This window comes from Lacerta agilis, chromosome 1 (assembly GCF_009819535.1).
Source record: "Lacerta agilis isolate rLacAgi1 chromosome 1, rLacAgi1.pri, whole genome shotgun sequence".
NCBI classification, from domain to species: domain Eukaryota; kingdom Metazoa; phylum Chordata; class Lepidosauria; order Squamata; family Lacertidae; genus Lacerta; species Lacerta agilis.
The window spans coordinates 87,004,957-87,026,496 of NC_046312.1; the positions used below are offsets into that span (position 1 = coordinate 87,004,957).

The 21,540-nt window shown below is 41.5% G+C and overlaps 1 protein-coding gene across 1 annotated transcript in view; it reads right to left on the minus strand.

Annotated features, from left to right (window-relative positions):
- CNTNAP5 (contactin associated protein family member 5) overlaps positions 1–21,540 on the minus strand; it is a 285,642-nt gene that overhangs the window by 213,836 nt on the left and 50,266 nt on the right. The window contains exon 2 of the mRNA XM_033161910.1: positions 1,889–1,999. Within this exon, the coding sequence (XP_033017801.1) occupies positions 1,889–1,999 (111 nt within the window). The remainder of the gene's footprint in view (positions 1–1,888; positions 2,000–21,540) is intronic.

Here is a 21,540-nt window from a genome sequence, read left to right on the forward strand (position 1 = left end):
TTTTAAATCCTCCACTGCTGTACATTAACAACAACAACAGCAAAAAACAACAACAACAATCCAGAGTTCCTCAAGCAATGTTTTCAACAGCCTTGCTTCTTGCAAAGCCTATGGATCCAAAGAACCAAAGAGATATTATATAAGAAGCATAGATCTGTATTGGCACAGAAAGAGTGTGGGACGTAATCGGACTGGGGACCCCACACAGAGGTGACGCCCACTCCTAGTACTTGGTGGCATGCTGCCTCTGAATATGGAAGACATCCAAAAGAACTAATGATGAGGCATGCATACGAATGCAGGTCATTGTGTTTCATACTCAACACTATAAAATAGCATAGAAACATACAATACAACCAAGAGCAATTTGCCTTCCCAGCCACTTTGATCTGAGCTAAGCAGGAACAGAGTGAGAACCTTGGTCATGTGACCATTGCAGATCAAAGCTACATGGGAAATGCCAGTCATGGGAAACTTTATCTGTTAACACTACTAGACTTCTTTGTAGTTATTATTATCAACAAGTTTAAAAATCACAGCCTGAAGCCATCTATATATCAAGATAAACATGAAAGAATATACAATAAATACAAGTTATTTTTAAAACACACACACACACACTCTAACATATTCAGATGTATTGTTAATGTTTGGGTCACATCTCAGGGAAAATGTTGTTAAGCAAAACATATATTCAGTGGGCACCTAAATGCAATGATGCCATGTGTGTGTTTAATTTGGGTTAGTAATTGATTCCAGAGGCCTGGAGCCGCAAAACTGAAAACCCGGTTTGCATGGGCTTTGCAAACTCACTAAGCACAGAAAAAACATGGATGGCAACTGTGCGAGCAGGTGTGCATGACCACTCCATACTCTGGATCACTATTTTGACATGTTTGCCAGCTGGTAAGTGAATGCAGAGCATGAAATCAGACTTGGAGCAATCCAATGTTGGATTACTCTCAGCTGATACTGGCTGAGAGAAGATGGCCCATGTCCCATCAAATAAGCACAGAACCACAACTCAATTCATTTCCCTAGAGCTTAGGTTGTCACTCCAATATCCAGGCTCCATCAAATAGTTCCTCTGTGTTCATCCAGGCATAATGCCTTTGGATAGTCTGCAGCCAACCTGCGACAATCTTTGGCTGTATGTTGAAGCCCTGAAAACTGGCTCTTGTTTTTCATATTTAGCATGCATCTAAAGGCAATGTTATATAGAACCCAAAGGTGCTTAGTTCCACCATGCAAAGGGCCAATAAAGGAATGACTTTGGAGGAGTTCAAAATAAAAATGAACAGGAATACCCCTATGGGTTTGAGTATGTTCTTTTACACGGCCACCTAGAAATGTGGACTGAATCCTTAAGGTTGCTTCGGTCGCATCAGAGCTGATGCAATACATTTCTTTCTCATATAACTCTGTCTCTAACACTCCTTCACCAATGTCAGGTCTTAAATAATTCGGGACAAGTTTGAGACTTGTCTCTTCCTTGCTAGCATTAGCTAAGCTCCCAGGAGGGAAGTGCTTGTGTTGCTGACCTGGGGCAGTCTGGGAAGGAAATCCACAGAAGGAATGTTAGGCCAGGCTCTAGGAATCCCAGATTATCATTTTCTCCCACTTGTATGCAACTGAATGGTAAAAGGGAGTAGACTTCTCCTATAATTGCTAAATGCTATGGTTTCCTCCAGAGAAGTGCAAAGGAGTTCAGATCACTTCCATGCATGAGCGTCTGCCACTTCCCACCATAATTTCCTAAGTTGCCTTGAAGTCGTGCTACCTGTGGGATATTAAGGGAGGATTCTGTGCAGGCTGACTGAAGGCTCTACACAGAGCAGCTCCAATGAATTATGCATCACAGCAATATTACGACTGTCAGTGATCTTACCATCCCGTCTGATGAGCTTTGCAAAGATGGGGCTGTGACTGCTGGAGAGCTCAGAGGAGCTGTCAAAGGATGTCGCAGGTAACGAGAATACCAGTGGCTCCTCACAATTATCTACAGAACAAGAGAAAGTATAGCAGGCATCAAATATAAAAGTAGTGCACCTTTAGCCTATCAGGGTTTCCCTCCCACTTTCAGTCTCTTTCTTTCTTTCCCTTGCAAAGCTGTCTGGTCACCATTAATGAGCTGCCCCTAGAAGAGATGATGCTGTTGATGACACATTTGTGAATAAGAGCATAAAGAGGATGCATTTATATTTTATGCTGTTCACATGAGCTTTCAACAGTTCTTGTGGAAGCTTATGAAAGCCAGTGATGGGCTCCCTACACCCTTGGTACAAACCTGGATGCTTGCAATTATTTCAGAAGGTTGTATCAGGGGTAAGGCATTGGAGCTAGCCATCTCCCACACTCCACAGGTTAACTTTGACAGGTTAACTTTGACAATCATAATGACATCAGGTGATTGACATCTGCCAAAGTTCAACTGAAGAGAACTTACAGCAGCATTACTTGAAGGTGCAGTCCCAGTGCCAATCAGCAAATTGGAGATGGGAGTGTGCCTTCAAAGAGGCTTACTCCATCAGCACAGAGCAGTTTTTGTTGGAATGGCTTGTTAGAATGGAGGGGAAAGGCTCCATTTTAGCAAGTGGTTTCAATGCGAAACACTGTATCCACAATGCTATGTCTGGAAGGCTGGACCCACTTTGTGCAACCAGGATGAGTATACTATGCCAAATAGCGTGGCATGCCTTTCCAAGTGGATGGAGCTTTCTGCAAGTCCTGTTCCAGCAGTCGCAGCCTCTTCAGAAGCACATCTGCTGAGTAATCTACAGACAGCTGCCTCACTGCATAAGTAAGGATGGGTAAAGAAGAGGACAGAATTCACAGTAAAATAATGTTTATATTAGGCCTCCAAGCAATCTTCATAGTTCATATGCAAGATTCTGAGTTGGGCAAAACTCTTTCTCAGGACGAGCACAGTGCTAAGCCCTTGTTTTAAGATGGCAAAACCTTTCAGACTTAATTAGTGTATGCCACAAGTTGTACAGGTCTTCTCCACAGTATATGAGGCCAAAATATGCATTAAGAACCAAATAATTCAATTTTATTTTGTAGAGAGTGTGGATTTTAGAATGTTAGTCATGTTGTGTGGGGTTTTGTTTTGTTTTTAAATGATTGACTTAAACCATGAAATTTCTATTTCTCCTATAAGATAATCAATGAGAATATTGGATAATTTGGTCTAAAAACATCCTCATCAGTGAGCCACAGATTTCCATATAGTTTTGAACCCACAATGCGAAGGAAGCTAGTGACAAAAAATAATAAAAAATAAAAAATGCTTTGCTCATTTCCTATTCTACTGCATGCCTACTGTCCTAGTTAGTATACACAGCCATGGATTTCACTCAAGCATAAACCCACAGATATTCACTGAATCTCCCTTGGAGGGAAACTTGAGTATATAATTAGTGGTGAAATCCTGCAGGTTAGCAAAATCTCAGACTTCACAGGCATCTTCCAGCTCTTATAAATATGGCTAAATACATTTTAAAATGTGTTAATGCTACATTAAGGTTAGGAGAGTCAAGGAATGGAAAGCTTCGGGCTCTCACAATAACATTAATTCACTGCATATTTTAAATTGGAATGTAAAACAGAGGAGCTGGGTTTTGTTTTTTTCAGGGATAGATCTCCTGAGTTGTGCCGAGCAATCTTCCAAAAGGTAATCCTTCTCTCTGAAGACCACTAATCCATAAAGAGATTATAAATGCTGGACCTCTGCACACACATCTTTGAGCAACCTGGCAAAACCAGGACTCTTCAAGCAGGAGAAATGGGGTTGGCTCAAGGCAGTGAATCAACAGTAGCCTTCCCTTACTGTGATTCTTACATAATGAGCCCTTTGCATGGGTTTTCACAACAATTATGCCAGGAGCTAGTTCCAGAATTTACAAAGATGTCAGATGCTCAAAAGTGGCATGCTTTATCTTTCGTGTGGAATTTGAATTAACTTGCAGTTCTAACATTTATAACCACAGCATATGTTTCAAGGAATGCAGCAGCTTTTACTATTACAACTTATTCAGCATTGTCCTCACCCCCTCCAAGATGGTGCTCTGCACACCGACAAGCCTGTAAAACTGGTGCTCAGCATGAATAAATTCTTCACTGCCTAGTAAGTCTTCTCATTTGAACATTTTGGAAATGTATCCTTCTGCTGGTGCTGGTCCCTTGCTAACAAAATATGAGCCCACCTCTTTCGGTTTGTTTTGTTTTTTGATTTTTTAAAAAAATACTTTCAACTTCATTTGCTAAACTGGTACACTCCCAGCATCTAAGAAATACTTATTTTGATTTTATTTATTTAAATATTTATAATTCACACTTTCATAGAAAATTTGACAAGGTGCTGTACAACATGAAAGCATAATACATCCCTCTATATCTATAATAAAAAATGTAACTATGTCATCACACTGCAGTTCTCTTAGCCACAGACAAGTGGTGCTGTGAACAACAGTGTGATGAGAGGCAGTGGGTAGGCAGCCCAGACAAACCATGGAATAACCAAAATAGGCTGCACCAAACCCCCAGCTCTACTGGCTCCTCTGCCTGCCAGCTTGGGGGCCCCTGCCTCAGGATCCAGAACCTTAGACCCGTTAGAACCACTAGTGGCCAAATTCCGCCTCCCTGGCCAGCTTAGTGATTTCCTGCTTCTGCTGCCTCCCACCCCTGTTCTAAGGGGTTAGTATGAGGGGAGTGGGAGTTGAAAAGGGGTGGGGTGGGGAGAATTTGATGGGGAAGGGAGGGAAGTTTGGCAAGCAGTGTGAGACGATGCGCAGCCCCTAATAGTACAACAAGAACATTGATACCATCTCAATAAAACTGGATAGCAAAAAGAAGAAGTTCCAAAGGACTGTTTCAAAAGTACAGTTCTGCAAAGAAAGCAGGGATGACTGCTGCTTGACTTCTATTGGCAAGGAGTTCCACAGCGCAGGGCCTGCCACACTCAAGCTTCAGTTCCTGGTGAAAGCTGACTGAACTTGAGGGACATGAGGGGACCACCAGAAGTGCCCCATCTCAGTGGGTGAGGTGAAGCATAAGAAATCAAAAAGTCATTGAAATACTTTGGGCCCAAGTTGCTTTGGGCTTTGTGGATTAACACAAGAATCTTGAAAATGGTCTACCTCAAATCAGCAAGTAGTGCAGTTCTCTCAACAAAGGAGAAACATGTTGTCACTACCCTGCTTCTGCAAGCAATCTGACCACTGCATTCTATGCTAGTTGCAGATAGGCAGCCCCACATAAAGTTTTTTTTGACCCATGTTCATACATTTGTCTTACATGACTTTACATACATATGTTGCACAAATAGCATACTCAAGCATAAGAAGGACTTAAAATAATCCCAATGAATAGTCAAAATGGTTTCATTTAAAGGTTTATTCTAGTGAAAAGAAACATGCTGGGATTGTTAAAATTTATGATTACCTAAGCACCAGTATGAGGAAGTATGTGCTGCACATCCTTAATCTCAAAGAAAGCGGCATATTCCTGAGGGGAATGAGTTATGAAATATTCAGCTTAGAATGCAACTATTCAGCTTAGAATGGACCTCACAACAAAACGTTATAGCGGATATCTGGTGTATGTGTCTTTACAGAGCATCAGTCTGTGGGGACTGTGGGGAAAAATCACAAGCATCAAAGCTACGACTCTTTCTTCCAAACACATACGTTACATAGACATAGCACAGCTGTAATGCTCACCACCTGGATGTTCAAAAAACTACCCCAAATACTCCGTTGTTTGGGCAATAGAAGAGAATCCTGGGTTCTTGAAAATTCATTAAATACAATCATTGCCTCAGTAACCTTTACAAAAATGCTAGAAAGTGGGCCAGTATTATATATCAAGGAGGGGTTCAGTCAGAGACAGAGACACCTGCTTCAGTACTCCTCAGGAATTCATAGCAAAGCAGAGAGGTGGGTAGCAGTTAGAATGTTGGGCTAGGACTTGAAAGACCCAGGTTCAAATCCTAACATTGCCATGAAATTCACTGGATTATTTTTGACCAGTCATTTTCTCTTGGCCCACCCTACCTCACAGGGTTGTTATGAGGCTAAAATGAGGAGGGGGTGAACCATGTGTGTTGCCTTTATCTTATTGGAGGAATGGTGGGAAATTAAATGTAATGAATCAATAATTGAAAAATCAAACCAAAGTGGTCACAGTGCAGCCTGTCATCTAGTACACTTTGTTGGCTCTCAGAATATACATATTTTGGTGAGTTGCCACCACAGCTTCTCAGTTGTCACAATCGGTTTCTCCACGATGAAGTAGTCAGAACTAGGAAATCAATTATTTTTCACTGTCAAGGACCCAGAATCTCAGCAGTGGAACATATGTGAATTCCCCACCAGCATGAATCAAGAGCTTGCGTCCTATGATTCTTCTGAAGGGATCGAGTAATATTCTGGAGTCATGATTTTTGCAACTTATACATGACATTGAAGCCTATCCTTTGTCATTTATTAAGACTCAACTCCCTAATACTGTGTAGGCTAGTCTTCAAATTCTTTAAGTAAATATGGAACACGGCTCAAATAATAAATTGATTCATTTCTAATGAGAGAATCTTGAAAATCCAAGATAGAAAGTGTTTCTCTTTTAAGCCAGATGTATATTGACAATGAACTAATGAAAAGGGGTGCTGAACCAATCACAACCAAGAGAAGCAGAAGCAAACACCATATAATCTGCAAAAATAAAGGAAATTGATGCCACTATGGATGAAGAAACAGACAGTGCAGCTAGCTGGCTTTATTGACTCTTCTGGATTCTGGCTTCCAACGTATCATTTTATTCATTGTTAAAATCCTAGTAAATTTTGCACATAATGTTGTGATCATGCGGCATGCATAGCTTTGATTGAAACTGTAAATTGTTTCCATATAGTAGGCAAGATTCATATTTTCATTTTATTTTAGGTGAGATAAAATCCCTCTTAGCATTGCATGCCTAATGCCCCACTTTGTTTTAAAGACATAAATGTTGCATTTTTCTACAATGCTTTCAACATTACTTAGGAGTGTGATAACTTTTAGCATCAATGGTTTCCTACCTTTGCTACCAGCAATTTGAATTTACTAGCAACAGAAATAATACATTCAGCTGGAAACTGACCTAGTACTCTTTGCAGAGCAATCAAACAGGAGGCACTTAGTGATAAACAGCATTCTGTTCTTCCTGCTGCAATGCAATAAACCTTCAGTCATTAACTAGTTAACTTTCTTTGCAATGGCTTCTATTGATGGAAATGGCCATGGCTTAGTGGCAAGGCACAGAAGGCTTTACATGCAAAGGGTCCAAAATTCAATCCCCGGCATTTCCCAGCTGGGAAATATTTCTGTTTGCAACCCTAGATACCTCTGCAAGAGAGGGCTCATTCACACTTAACTTTTGTCCTGTGCTATCTATGCACAGGTCCACATTTTAATGTCTGAGTGGTTTTGGCCCCCCGCCCCCACTGCTTTCTCCAGGAAAAGCCACTCTTTACCACAAACAGCAACTCAGGATTTCTGAAGATTCCATTTGTTCCTATTCAGTGGTAGAGAGTGGGTTTTTTTGCAGGGAAAGGGAGGGGGAGTATTCGGAAAAGGAGCTTTGCCTAGAAATGCAAAGCAAAGGAAAGTGTGGATGAGCCCTCTGTGTATGCAAGAATATAGGAAGAGTTTGCTGGATCAGGCCAATAGCCCATCTAGTTCAGCATCCTGTGGCTGACCAGATGTTTGTGAGAAATCATCAAGCAGCACAAGAGCACTATTCCCTCCTGTGGTTTCCTGTTAAGTCCACTCACCTTCAATGGTAGATGGTGTTGCAGCCAGGCCACAGCTGTGCCAGTGAGCCAGCAAATGGCTGGGTCGGATAGCCTGCCTGCTGGTGATTGGCCAATGCTGGCAGGTTTAGGGTGAGGGTTCCCCCTGGGAGTGGGGTGGGCCCAACTGGCCAATGGGCACCACTTGCTTGCTCCCAGGGGGAATAAATTGTGGCCTATCCAGTCTCTCTTCCATCTATAACCAATAAAGTTGTGGCATATTTGAACCCATAAATCTATATGCTGTTGTCTTGTCTGGTTATTTCACTCCCTAGGGAATTGTGTGGTTATGGGGTCTTGGTGCACAACTGGTATTCAGACACATTGGTGCCACCAGCTGTGGAGGCAGAGCATAGCCATCATGGCTGGCAGTCATCGATAGCCCTCTCTTCCATGAACTTATCTAATGCTCTTTAAAAGCCATCTAAGTTGGCGACCATTGCTGCCTCATATGGGAGCAGGTTCCACAGTAATCTATGCACTACATTAAAAAGTACTTCCTTTATGTGTCCTGAACAACATTGAGACAACACTGAGCTAGATGGACCAACATGGCTTGCTATGAATTAGCTTCATATCTTTTAGACTTTGACATATGAATGTAACTCGGCTGACCCACTTATTTCTACAGCATCTCATATACTCTTCTTTTGTCTGTGCTTTCTTATTATGCACAAATAGTGCAATCCATATGTATGAGCAAGCCTGGCAGAGCTAAAAAATAAAAATAAAAAGTCTAATTAAAAAGCTTGCCTTATTTTTACTGATGAAGTGTTCTTCGCATGAGGCATAATAGTCAGATAATGGATCATCACTCAGGATGAGGGATTGATAAATCAGGAGATGGATGTATTCACTTACAGACTGGAGACGATGGTTTGAAACTCATGAAAGAAAAAAGGGGGAAGCATGTAGGAACTATAGATTATAAATGGGAGTTGTAATAAATATTCCAAGTAAGGCTTCGTTTTTATACAAACTAGGATGATTGCATGAAGTAATTCTCATGCACTGAAGAGCATTTAAGTCCTCATTTATTGTGAGCAATATTTAAATAACAGCTAGAGATGTATGACTCCACACATCTTTGAGACATTTTACTAATCTTATTGCAACCACTTCCCTCCAAAGTCTTACACGTTTTATTTTGTCTAAACAGGATTCTTTAAACATGCCTCAGATTTCACTTTAGACAAAAATCAATAGTATATTTGATTAGCACAAACATGAATTTCATGGCTGTTACAACTGCCTGGAATCTTTTCTATATACTAATAGTGCATTCATCTCCTGAGCGTGGATCCCTGTGGAGTGAAAGGTGCCATCCATGCACAAGAGGGAGACACCAGCAGGCACCCCAAGCTTTGTGGAAGCACAAAAATAGTAAAAACAACCTAGTAACCCTAAAGTGGACACACACGCACACCACAAAAAACCAAACTCAATGAAGACTGAGCACGCTTATTGGGCAAGGTATGCTGGATAGCTGTTGGAGGAGAAGAATAGAAAACTAGGTAGGAGGGTCAATGAAATGGAAAGACCTGACAATTGCAGTTCTCACAGTTTCTCACTTTCCCAATCTGTGGAAGGAATTAAATGTAGTGCTGTGGTGTTTGCTCCATTAGTGCAAGGTTGTCAGCTTGTGAGATGGAAAGATCTCCTCACCTTTCCACTTCCTCCCCCGACTACAGCTAATTACAAAGAGCACAGTGCAGGGAGGAGAGATGGGGGAAAGTCACATTACACTAGTGCAAGTCTTTGCAAAGGCTTCTACTAGCAACACAAGTTAGCTGCACCCCGCTCCGCTCTCAAATTCAGCTTTCCACATTTCTGCAGCCAATTGTGATTTTTTTTTAAGCTCCTCATGAAAATTCTTAAGAATTTTAGTGCAAATTTCCCCCAATAAGCACATTTTTACTTGCACTTTTGATAAATTTTTGCAATGTTGTATGTTATTCTCATGTTAATTTTTGCGCACAGTTTGCCCTAATATATGCATTTCTGTAAACATGCATTAATTACAAAACTAATTTAAGTGCTGAAGGATAGCTGTGATTTGGTTCACATATTGTTTTGGGGAAATGCCAATATTATAGCTTTGGCTTTACATGTGTATTGAATCAAATTTCTACCCCATCCCTAATCCTGGAAGAGGATACAGCTGGCTGGAACCCTGAAGAGGAGCATGCCACACAGCAACATTTTGTTGTCAGTCCCACTACTTACAATTCTAATTCTCAGACTAGCGCATGATCTTGCTTTGAAGTGATTCCATATATAGTTTACACAGCATATTTGCATAGTTCAACTAAATGGGAACTCTAGAGCTGCAAATATTATTTATTTAACTGTCTGTCACATTTATACCCCACTTTTCCACCCAAGGAGCTCAATTTAGCACACATGGTTCTCCCCCTACTCAATTAATCCACACAACAACCCTGAGTTAAGCTGAGAGGCAATGGCCGACCCAACATCACCCAATGAGCTTCATGGCCAAGTAGGGACTTAAACCCTGGTTCCCCACATCCGAGTCTGACACTGTAACCACTAAACCACCAGACTTCCTGGAAAGGGTGCTGAAAATTGTATTTCTGTGAGAGGTAAGCTAAAATCCCTTGGCTTGTTGGGGGGGGGGAAGTCATGAGCTTTCAATGTGTGGTGTGTATGCAGTCTAGGAATCTGCACTGGTGTGAAGAAGAAAAGTGGGTAGACTTTGCAAACAAAATTGAAATGGCGAAAGTTGAAGGTTGCTTTCCCCCCCTCCCCCACATCCCCACAAAAGTACATAAATGGAGAAATACACACAATTTTCATGACCTCAAAGCAAAAAGGGCTTGGGAAGAATTTTTGTTAGTTTCAGATAGGACAATCTTTACCAAATCTAATTTTCAATGCCACCTTTATCCCATATTTTGTGTATTCAATTCTCCTATTTCCCTCCAATGTTTTATGTCTCCCTCCTTCCTCCTTAATTCTAATTTCAGTTACAAACAATGGAAAGGGGAGAAATCAAGAACTTGTACTAAGTAACCAGAATATGAAGTAGTTGCAACAAAATCCTATTATTTTTTATTCAGGAGTAAACCCAGCAGAGTTCACTTGCTTTACCCCTTAAGTGCCCTCACAGGATTGTGGTTTTAGTCTATGTATACTTACTAAATCCTTGTCAATTCTCCTGATTTTGATAGCTTGTTAGAACTGCAAGATTTGAGTGGGTTTCTGGTTTCAGGATTGCACACTTTTACTGCAGAATTTATGTCTCCACCTATATAAAATACTTATCTTTTTTATCTCCTGGAAACTAGTTTCCATTTCTTCCCATGCCCCACAGTTCATCCATACTGATAGAAAGTAACAACATTCTGTTCAGTCAGGATATATATCAAAATGAGTGAAGTGGAGAACATATTCAGATAATTGAAGAGAGGTCTTTGGAAGTGGCCCAGAATGTGCACACCTCACTGCCAATTGTGCAGCACCCCTCTTGAATGAGACTGTGATCTAGGAGCTCATTTGCCAGCCATCATCTCTGCAGAGAACGCAGGCCATCTTTGCATAAGAAAGAGACTTCATTACAGCCTGGCAGCATTTAGTTCTCAGGGAACAGCAATGGCAGCAGACTGCAACTGGCAAGGGACCTAAGTGACTCAGTCTTAAGAAACACATGACAGCCCTTGTCACAGAGAGGAAGGAAACATCCCTGGTTTTTCAAGACAGAAAAGGAAACTTGGGATTAGCTTCTGTCTGTAACAGGATCTTTTTTTGCTGCTGTAAATGATCTTTGCATTATGAAAGATTCTGACATTCTCCAAATACTGAAATTACACACTGAGCAGTGCCTTCAGGCAGTGTGAATCCAAACTCCTCAGCCTCCTCTCAGTCTTTCCTAAAACATCCAGTCAAAGGAAACACACACACACACACACACACACACACACACACACACACACACACTATACTTGTCTTCCATTATGGAATTATACTGTTATGAGGAGTTTCCCATTCTGACCCTGGACAGATCCAGATCTAGTTAGATTCAGCAAAGTCGTTGCATCACATGTTTTCGGATGGGCCCAGATAAAATCAAGTCAGCAGTTGTCATCACTCAAATTGGCACCTGTTGTCCCATAATTCTCCTACTGGCTGTCATGCTAGCAGGCCAAGTTTAAAGTCATTGACATATAATGCTCTGAACTCCTTGGAACCAGGTAACCTCCAGGAACACCTTGGGAGAGGCATTCTTAGTACTGCGGTAGGCTTGTCTTATGTCTTCTGAGATGAGGGCCCACTAAGTGTGGCACTGCCTATTCTTTGGAAGGCACTCCTAATGAACATCAGACAAGCACATACAATATTGGCATTGAGGCACCATCTTAATAGTCCTCTGTTCACCCAAGCTTTCACTGATTTGTGATCCAGCTAAGTTGATATATTAACCTCATTTAATGATTTGTGATGCATTTTGCTCTTCTTTTATGAATGCAGTTTTATCTTTCATTTTATGCTGTTGATCATTATGACTTTTTCTTAATATTAGTGGTATAGGGTTTGTTGTTGTGGTGCTTTAAAAAAAGATAAAGTTTGGGCCCCTCATTCCTATGATTTCTGCTAAAGTTGCAGCTGCATCAGTGTTTGATGAATTAAAACTCTGTGCCTGTAACCTTGGGCAGAACAAGATAGCGTCCCAATACTCTTCTGACTTCAGCAATAGTTTGAATTATGACCAGCAGTGCTGTGTGGGTCTGGACAGGAAGCACCAGTGGCAGAACACTGGGAAGGCAGATTGGTGCCATCATCAGGACAAGACCACATGTTCTCCCCTTGCACAGTGCTGAAGCAGGCCCTAACTGCCTTTGGTTGGCATCCTATAGCTTCAGACTATTAGCTCTAACTCACACCACTTATGCCCAACCTGTACAACTTGATGCATATCTGTTGTACAGGAATATAGCAGATTAAGAGAAGTAATGTTTGCATATACGAGTAGGGGAAATAGAGAGAAGCCCCCTCCCTCCTTGGTTTTAGGAGGAATTTGGTATGCCCAAGGATCAAATATTGTCGAGATTAGGCCATTTTTTTTTAGACTGGAATGCTTACGCCAGATGCTATTAGCAAGCTGTCAGTGCTACATTAGTTCCTTTATTTAATTGTACAGTGCCAGATCTGATACTAGGGGAGTTAGAGAAGAATCCAGGCAACAAAGTGAAGAAAACAAAAAGAAGCCAATGGATGGATTCTCTCTGCTTAGTATGTCATTTGAGGTGTCAAGCTGGAAGTCACATCTAAACATGGTTAGATGTGAAAAAAGCTGGGATAAATAGGATGTGTGAGCGCCAAGTACACCCTGTTTAAGGCAAGAGCCATAGTTTAGCAGGACAACACACATTTTGCAAGCAAAAGATTTGACCAAGGCTTGATCTGTGGCATCTCTAGGGTGAGATGGATAAAAACTTAGGTCTGAAAGCCTGCAGAGCTCATGCTTTGAACTGATATGAGGTGATTCCCAATGTTTATATTCTTATGACAATGTCCAAACGAAACCTTACACATACCTTCCACCAAAAAAAGGACCATCTGCTCCCAGGTTGGGATTAAAATAGCTAATGGTCAGTGCTTGTGTACTCAAACACTGCAAGTAGATTTAATATAAGGACTATAAGTATAACCTTCTCACCCAAAACATGCCTTGCTTCCATGATCACTCTATTAGTCCTGACCACTCCATTATTCCTGCGTTTCCCCACAGACCATGCTGTAATGACATTTTCTTCCATTCATATATCTAATCATTAGACAGACTGAAATCCAAGGAGGCAACTGTCTGGTTGGGTATCAATCTTTCATCCTTTCCTTGCTAAATCTATTTTTTGCACACTGTAAATCTGCAACCCTCAACTCTAAAGCAAGCATTGGAAATCGTGATAAAGACATAAAATGCCATAAGTATTCCATAGACATGTCCATGCGTTATGAGGAGTAATTTTAAAACATCAATAAAGTTTGAACCGCATGCTGAATTTTCAAATTCATCATGGTCAGATGAGCTCCGCTTTCATCTTTCTCTGCTTCTTCACTCAATCCTTCAAATTATGACTGCAGACGATTAAAAATAGAAGAGGCACACACCGAATGGTGCTTGCTATTTCATATTATGTGTGTGTGTGTGTGTGGAAAGGACTCTTTTCAAATCAAGTAACATGCAGAAAAGGCACACTAAAAAGCAATTATAATTCAGATGGAGCTTCACTGCTTTCCATAGGGCTGAGAGAGGCTGTTGAATTTGCAGACTGAGTGCGGATTAGCAGAGATGAAGGCAAGTAGTAAGTGCCCATGTACCATTGCATTTAAAATGTAATGTCATTTCATGGGATGATAAGTAATCATTTCATGTCTCAGTAACCTCAAACAAAAAATTGCACTTCTTCAGGGAAAAATCCATTTTCCCCTCTGAAAAAAGGAGGCTGCTGTATGCAAGTGAATACTTTAGATAAGGAGACAGGCTGGAAGTTAAGGTTTCCATTGTTAAGTAAGGGTAACATTGCTTTGATGTTGGATGGACACACACACACACACACTGCTTTTTTCTGAGGGGATGCAGGGGTACGCATACCCCTAAAATTTTTGTGAATCTTTGTACTTTTGTCCATTTACTATATTTATTTTTCCCAATTTGAACTATAAAATGGTGATTTTTTTCTTGAGTCAAAATGAGAGTACCCCTAAACATTTTTAAAGAAAAAAGCACTCTGTGTGTGTGTGTGTGTGTGTGTGTGTGTGTGTGTGTGAATATTGCCTGCGGGTCGCTCCCCCGGGGCAGTGCTCTTTTTATATAGTGTCACTTTTTAGAAGCTGCTGTGGAAGTCTGTTATTATAGCAGACAAATTTGTGTTGGCTTGGTGTGATCTTGCCTATTGACACATCTCCCTTTAGATTTCATTTTAAACACTTGCAAATATATTCCTTTAGGATTGCCAGTGCTTGTCAACAATGTAATGGCAGCAAGCTCCTAACAGTATTGATTACTTTAACATAGAATCCAATGACCTGTAACAACACCCAATAGGGCTTTGGATCTTGTCACGGATGCACAAGATTTCAATTGCAGTGGAGCTCTTGTTCTCCTCTGTAGGTGATAAGGAGAAAGACATGTGGTATCATTCTTAGCTTCTAGGCTTTGCAGCCAGGGCATGTAAGTGACAAGACCTGGAGGGTTGTGAGACTGTGGGATGTGAATACTTCCTACAAGTGCTGTACTGAAATCTGCCTTTCAATTTCCCATTTGTGAAAGACCCTTTTCTTTTTCTTTTCTTCTAGTTTGAGGGTTACCTAATCATTGTGAGGTGGTTGAAGATGGTGTGCTTGTCTTTTATTTCTATTTAACATTCATATCCCACACTGTACAGCCTCTCTGCAGCTTCTGTGGGGAGAGCATTCCACAAGAGAAGAAGAAGAAGAAGAAGAAGAAGAAGAAGAAGAAGAAGAAGAAGAAGAAGAAGAAGAAGAAGAAGAAGAAGGCGGCTTTATAGGTCAAAACCAGCATGGCATGGAAACTAATTGTCAGCCAGTGTAGTCAGGCCAGGTTTAGTATAACATGCTCAAACCATCTTGCTCTTGTGAGCAACATGGCTGCTGAATTCTGACCAGCTGAAGTTTCCAAACCATCTTCAAAGGCAACATAGAATATGTTGCAGTAATCTATCATAGAGGTTGCTAGAGCATAGACAACAGAAGTTAGGCTATCCCTGTCCAGAAAGGGGCACAGCTCGGCCCCCAGCCAAAGCTGATGGAAGGCACTCTGGGCCACTGAGGCCACCTGAGGCTCAAACCACAGCAAAGAATTCGGAAGGACCCCCAAGCTACATACCTGCTCCTTCAGAGGGCGTGTAACGTAATCCCACCAAGAGCTGGCCACCTCCCATCCATCCAGACTAGAGAACTACACACTAACAGTGCCTCAGCCCTATCTGGATTAAGCTTCAGTTTGTTGGCTCTCATTCAGCCCATTACTGAGGCAAGACACATCCAGTACATGTACTGCCACACCTGCAGATATAAAGAAATAGAGCTGTGTGTCATCAGCAATATTGCTGACAACATACTCAAAAACTCCGGATGACGTACCTGGAATATCTTTTTCAAAAGATACACACTTTATGCATGTTATTTGGTTGGCTAGAGAACATGCCATACATGTCATAGAAGAGATTATGTACTTACTCTTAACTTGCTGATCACAGCTTGATCAACCTTATGACAAAATACCCCACCCCACCCCCCATAATGTTAGGTTGTTCAACAGCAAGTGCTAAGCAAATACTGTAAAGAACATTTGCAAACAATTGTTCACAGCAACCTCTGGGCTTTCCTCATCCATATTCATACTGTTCATACTACAGGAAGCAGGAAAATTGACCCCAAAGCAGGCGATAAGTAAAAAAAGTGATCTGCAGTAAGTACAATCTCTTTATGCTAGGGCAAAGTGAATTGAGGTAACACATTAGACAGTCTTCAAACCACAAACCGCTTATTTTATTCTGGGTTAAATTTCACTGAAATGCCATTTGCAATTTCATAGCAGTGTTCTAGAGAAACCCTGGAGCAAGGGAATTCTCACTAATCTATAATTATTGGAAATATATTGGTCATCTGAATGTCTGGCATGCCTGTAGAGAGGCACATGACAAATCATCACAGTTCATTGCCTTTTATTATCTTACATTTCCTCCAAATTGAACAAGAAACTGGAATATGTTAGTGGCCTTTTATGTGGAGACTATCACTAAAGCTATGTTTTCAGGACATATTCTTGGAATGATTTTTTTCCTGTCACAAGGTAGTACACTCATTGCAGGTTTATGTAACTGAATACAACACCTGAGATGCTATGCTTGATATCAAATTCCACCTAAAATTTGGATTTGGGACAAGATAGGCACCCTATTCCTACTTGGGAAATTACATATGTAAGGCAGGGACTGAGGGCACTATTCTATCCATCCTATTTTGTCATCCTCTATGAGTTGAACAGCAGTTGCCTGAAGCAGGAAGCATCCTATACACTTGCAGGTTCCTTGCATGATGTGTATTAGTGTACATAAACTGATGCAGGCCCCTTGCTTCAGATAGGACCTATCTGCACTATGCATTTACAACTGCATCATACCACATCATACAACTGCCATGGCTTCCCCCAAAGGATCCTGGGAGCTGTAGTTTGCAAAGGGCACTGAGAGTTATTAGGACACCCCAATTCCCCTCACAAAGCTACATTTCCCAGAGATCCCAGGAAAGAGGGATTGACTTTTAAACCACTTTGGCAACTTTGGAGTGTTTGCGCGTACACACACGCACACAAGAAAATCATAATCACCATCTTTCAATGCTATAGAAAATGGTATTTGTTCAGTTTAATGTGGGAGCTGATGTCATTTCCAACCACAGGAGCTAAATTTAGAATAACTTGGGGACTAATTTGATTAATTTATTTTCAGAGATGACAAACCGACAGCTTAGCCTTCCTTCCTAATTGCTTGTCAACATATTGTATAGACAGATTTCTCCCCCTCCCTCCACAGTGAGTTACTAAATCAAATGTCACATCCATAATTATAAAGCTATATATTTATCAGTGCATATTAAGTTAAAATAACAAAGAACAGAATTCAGTGTTAGCATCTACTCAACATGGGAGTCATATAATTTTGTTTAATCTCAAACCCCTTTGAACTTGTTTTCTCATGTTCCCCAAGGTTTATCCATTAGCCCGTGTCCCATTTTAAAACATGACCCCATACAGGACTCCTTTCCTCAGTTAAACAATTAACAAAGCCTGGTGTGAGTCATTAATCTTTTGGTTCATGCACTCCCAAATCTCTGGAGATGCACCTAGAGATGGTATTTATTTTGAGCTCTTTGAAATGTGAATCATTCCTGCAAACTCCTGAAGCCTTGAGACTCAAAATCTAATTACCTGCAAATGTTTGCACGAATAAGTATACTATTCAAACATATTCCCTGGCTTGGCAAAGCCTTTTAAAGATCAAAGAGCCCACACTTGCCTTGAGGCTTGTCACAGAAAATACATATTAACTTTTAATAGAGTCACATGGTTGAAAGCCATGCACAACATTCTGAAGGATAAAGTGACACCCCTTTATGGTGAAGAGAGTCACTATCTGCGATGGCACTGTTGATCAAAGGAATCTAGAAAAGGTTCTAATGAGATCCATTGCCAGAACTCCGTGGTGTTTGGCAAACAGGAAAAAGAAAACTAACTGTCATCTGCCTGGGGTAGCATGCTACAGATCTTCCAGCCTCCTGTCCTGCCAAGGAGAACAGTCCCTCATGTAAGCTGAAAGTAACTTTCTTCTTCTTCTATGCAATGTACATAGCATATGGAGAGATTGATGAATTTCTCTTGGTTGGGACATATGGGTCAGCCACTGGTGTGCCTATACAGATCACTCCACAATGGAACAAGTAAAAAGGAAACCATGTGCGCTTGGAGAAAACTGACCACCTGAGCCCATTCCATTCTGGGTTCAGATGAGGTTTGGGCAGTGAATTGCTCTTGGCTGCTGTGATGGATGGGCTTCATCAAGAGAAGGCCATAGGAGTATGGACTATTAATACTCCATACTTCCCATGCCTTCAACCGGCTATAGGTTGAGAGTGGAAAGCACTGTATTATGCCGGGTTCACTCTTACCTCATGGAGTGTTTTTAGAAATTAACACTGGGGGTCTACACCTCAGCCCCAGAGTATTTATGTTGTAAGCTGATTCAAGGGTCCCTCTTGAACATCTATATGAAGCCATTGGAAGTAGCCATTAGGCGATTTAAAGTGAGGTGTGCTGTGCCAATGACACCCAACTCTATATCTCTGCAGGTGAGGCTGTGGAGAACATGGACTAGTGCTTGGACCTGGTGGTGGACTGGACAAGGGCCAATAAGCTGAGACTTAATCTTCACAAGTTGGGGGCCCTGTGAGCAGGAGGTTAGCTATTCCAAAAAAGCCACACATCCTCTGAAAGACCAGGTGCATAATCTAGGGGTGCTCCTGGATCCATTATTGTCACTGAGGGTGCAGGTGGCCCCCCGTGATTAGGAGTGTCTTGATTAGCTTTGGCCGGTTCACCAGCTATGACTGTTATTGTGCAGTGATAGTTTGGCTACAGTAACCCATGCACTGGTAATCTCAAAATTGGATCACAAGTAATATAATCTATGTGAGACTGCCCTTGAACATTGTCCCGAAGCTGCAGCTGGTGCAAAATATGGTGGGAAGCTCCCTGTGTGGCACAGTCTACTGGAAACATAGGACATCTATGCTGAAAGCATTCCACTGTTGCCAAATTGCTTTTGAGGAAATTCAAGGTGTTTATGTACTATAGGATCCAGGTACTTGAAGGTGTATCTCTCTCATATAGAGGATACCTTCTGGTCCTATGATTCTGTGAGCTTCCTCTGGAATGTCAAATGGGGACTGAAATGACAACGTAGAGCTGCTTTCCCCAAGCTTGAGCCCACAGGTGCTTTTGGATAACATCCCTCATCATGCCCAGGCAGTGTGTTCAATGGGAATGGGAGCTGTGGTCCAGCCACATCTAGGGACACAAGGCTGAGAATCACTTCAAAAACAGAAATCAAAACAAAAACAACCCAAAACAAAAACAACCCACTCCCGGAACTTTTAAAATGGCTGATTGACATCCAATGCCATAAGGCCTGGTTAAAGGGGCCTGCATAAAAAGGAACATTTTTTTGCCTGGCACCTCAAGGTGTATAATGAATGCACCAGAAGAGTATTCCACAAAGGGGGAGCAACAGTGTTGCCACCCTCTAGACCTCTAGTGGAAGAGGCATATGAAGAAGGGCCTCAGAAGATGATCTCAGGGTCCAGGTAGGTTAATATGGAAAGATGCGGTCCTTGAGGTATTGCAGTCCTGAGCCATTTAAGGTTGGATCAATATAAGTTCTTACTTGGAGCTATTATAATTCATTCTTTTTTTTAAAGTAACTATGAATTTTTTCCAAGGAAAAAGCTTCAAAATCTTAAATCTGGGGGAATCTTGCTGATTCAGGAGTTAGACTGCATGACCCATGAGTTCCCTGCCAAAGAGTTTGCCAGCAGTGCTAATTGACTTGTTCTTGCTATTTATACCACAAAGTCCCCCCTCCAATCACATAGTGGTGCTGGTGGGTAAGTCTTTTGGGAACGTTGGAAGCTACTTTATGCCTAATCAGATGATTGGCCCATCTACCCTGACTGGCTGTGGATCTCCAGGATTTCAGACAAGTGTCTCTCCCAGCTCTGCCATGATGCCATGGATTTAAACAGAGACCTTCTCCATGTAACACAGATGCTTTACAACAGACCTAGGGCTGTCCTGTCCCCCCTTTTGTGCTACAAGCCACCGAAAAGGCATCAGCAGTGAAAAGGATTGAAAGGCTAGAAGGAGCAAACAAGGTGTTAAACCTGGAAAAACTGGAACAGCTGCCTCCTGCAACCTGTAAAGGGACTTGGGGTTCATCAGTTCTGCATTTGAATGAGGCAGTATCTGCTACTTCCAGACTCCGGCTTAGGTATATTAGCATGAGGCTCAGGTTGATGAGGTCATTTACTGCCTAAGGCTCTCAACAATAATAAAGCCAGCTCCCAACTGTTCCCGCTGTTTGTCTTGCTTTCAGTGACTTGATTAAGTGTGTTCAGGGTCCAAACTCAGCAAGCCTCCTCCCTCTGGTGAGGGAGAAAGCATTTCATTTTTCAACCATCTGCTAAAGACTCCGCAACTCTGAAAATCTGGAAGGCCTGACGGATATTAAATATTGAAAGTGTACTTTAAAAAAAAAAAAAAAACCCTGCATCAACAGATTGGAGAAGGGATAAATAAATGGTTAGAACTGCATGGGCAAAATAGTGTTTTATTGCCCATCTAGTCCAGTCTTCTCTTCTTTGACTGACAGTAACCCTCCAGGGTCTTAGTCTCTCCCCTGATTTTATTAACCAGAGATGCCAGGGATTGAAAGTGGGGATTTTTTGTGTGAAAATCATTTCCCCTGTCACTCAACTTTGCTCCCTTCCAGATCAGATGCAGCACCGTCATGCTGCAAGATCCTGAGATGAAGCAAGTGTAAAATTGGTGTGTGTGCAGGGGGAGATAGTCAATCCTCTACTAGAAACCTCAGAAAAAAATGTTTTGAAAAATCTTGGATCATTTATTCCATTGGTATTGGCTCTCCCCTTGCTAATGACCCTACCTTGCCATCGTTACTAGTACCAATAGTAGTAACAGTTAAGGATGCAGGATTAATTAAATTTAACTTTGCATTTAATGGCAAAACTGCCTAATTAAAACTTTCCAAAATAATATGTGAGCTGAAATGGACCCTTCATTTGAAATGTGCATTTCTATGAATTGTGCAAAGTAGCTCTCCAGCCCTTTGTCTCCCAGGCTACCCTTGCTCCCACCATGTGATGGCATCAAATCCAATTCAGTCCCAATCACTGCATCAGCTCATGAATGGATTTTCTTGGGGATTTGCGTGCAATGAAACGTCAAGCATCAATGTAGCCCCAGCTGCTCTTCTCCGCGTGGAAGCGGACGTGACAACAATAAGGGCTAGAATTGACTATCTGTGTCTAAACTATGTGAAAAGACTTCAATCTTTATCGGAGGAGAGATTCCCCGCTATGGCCCACACAGAACA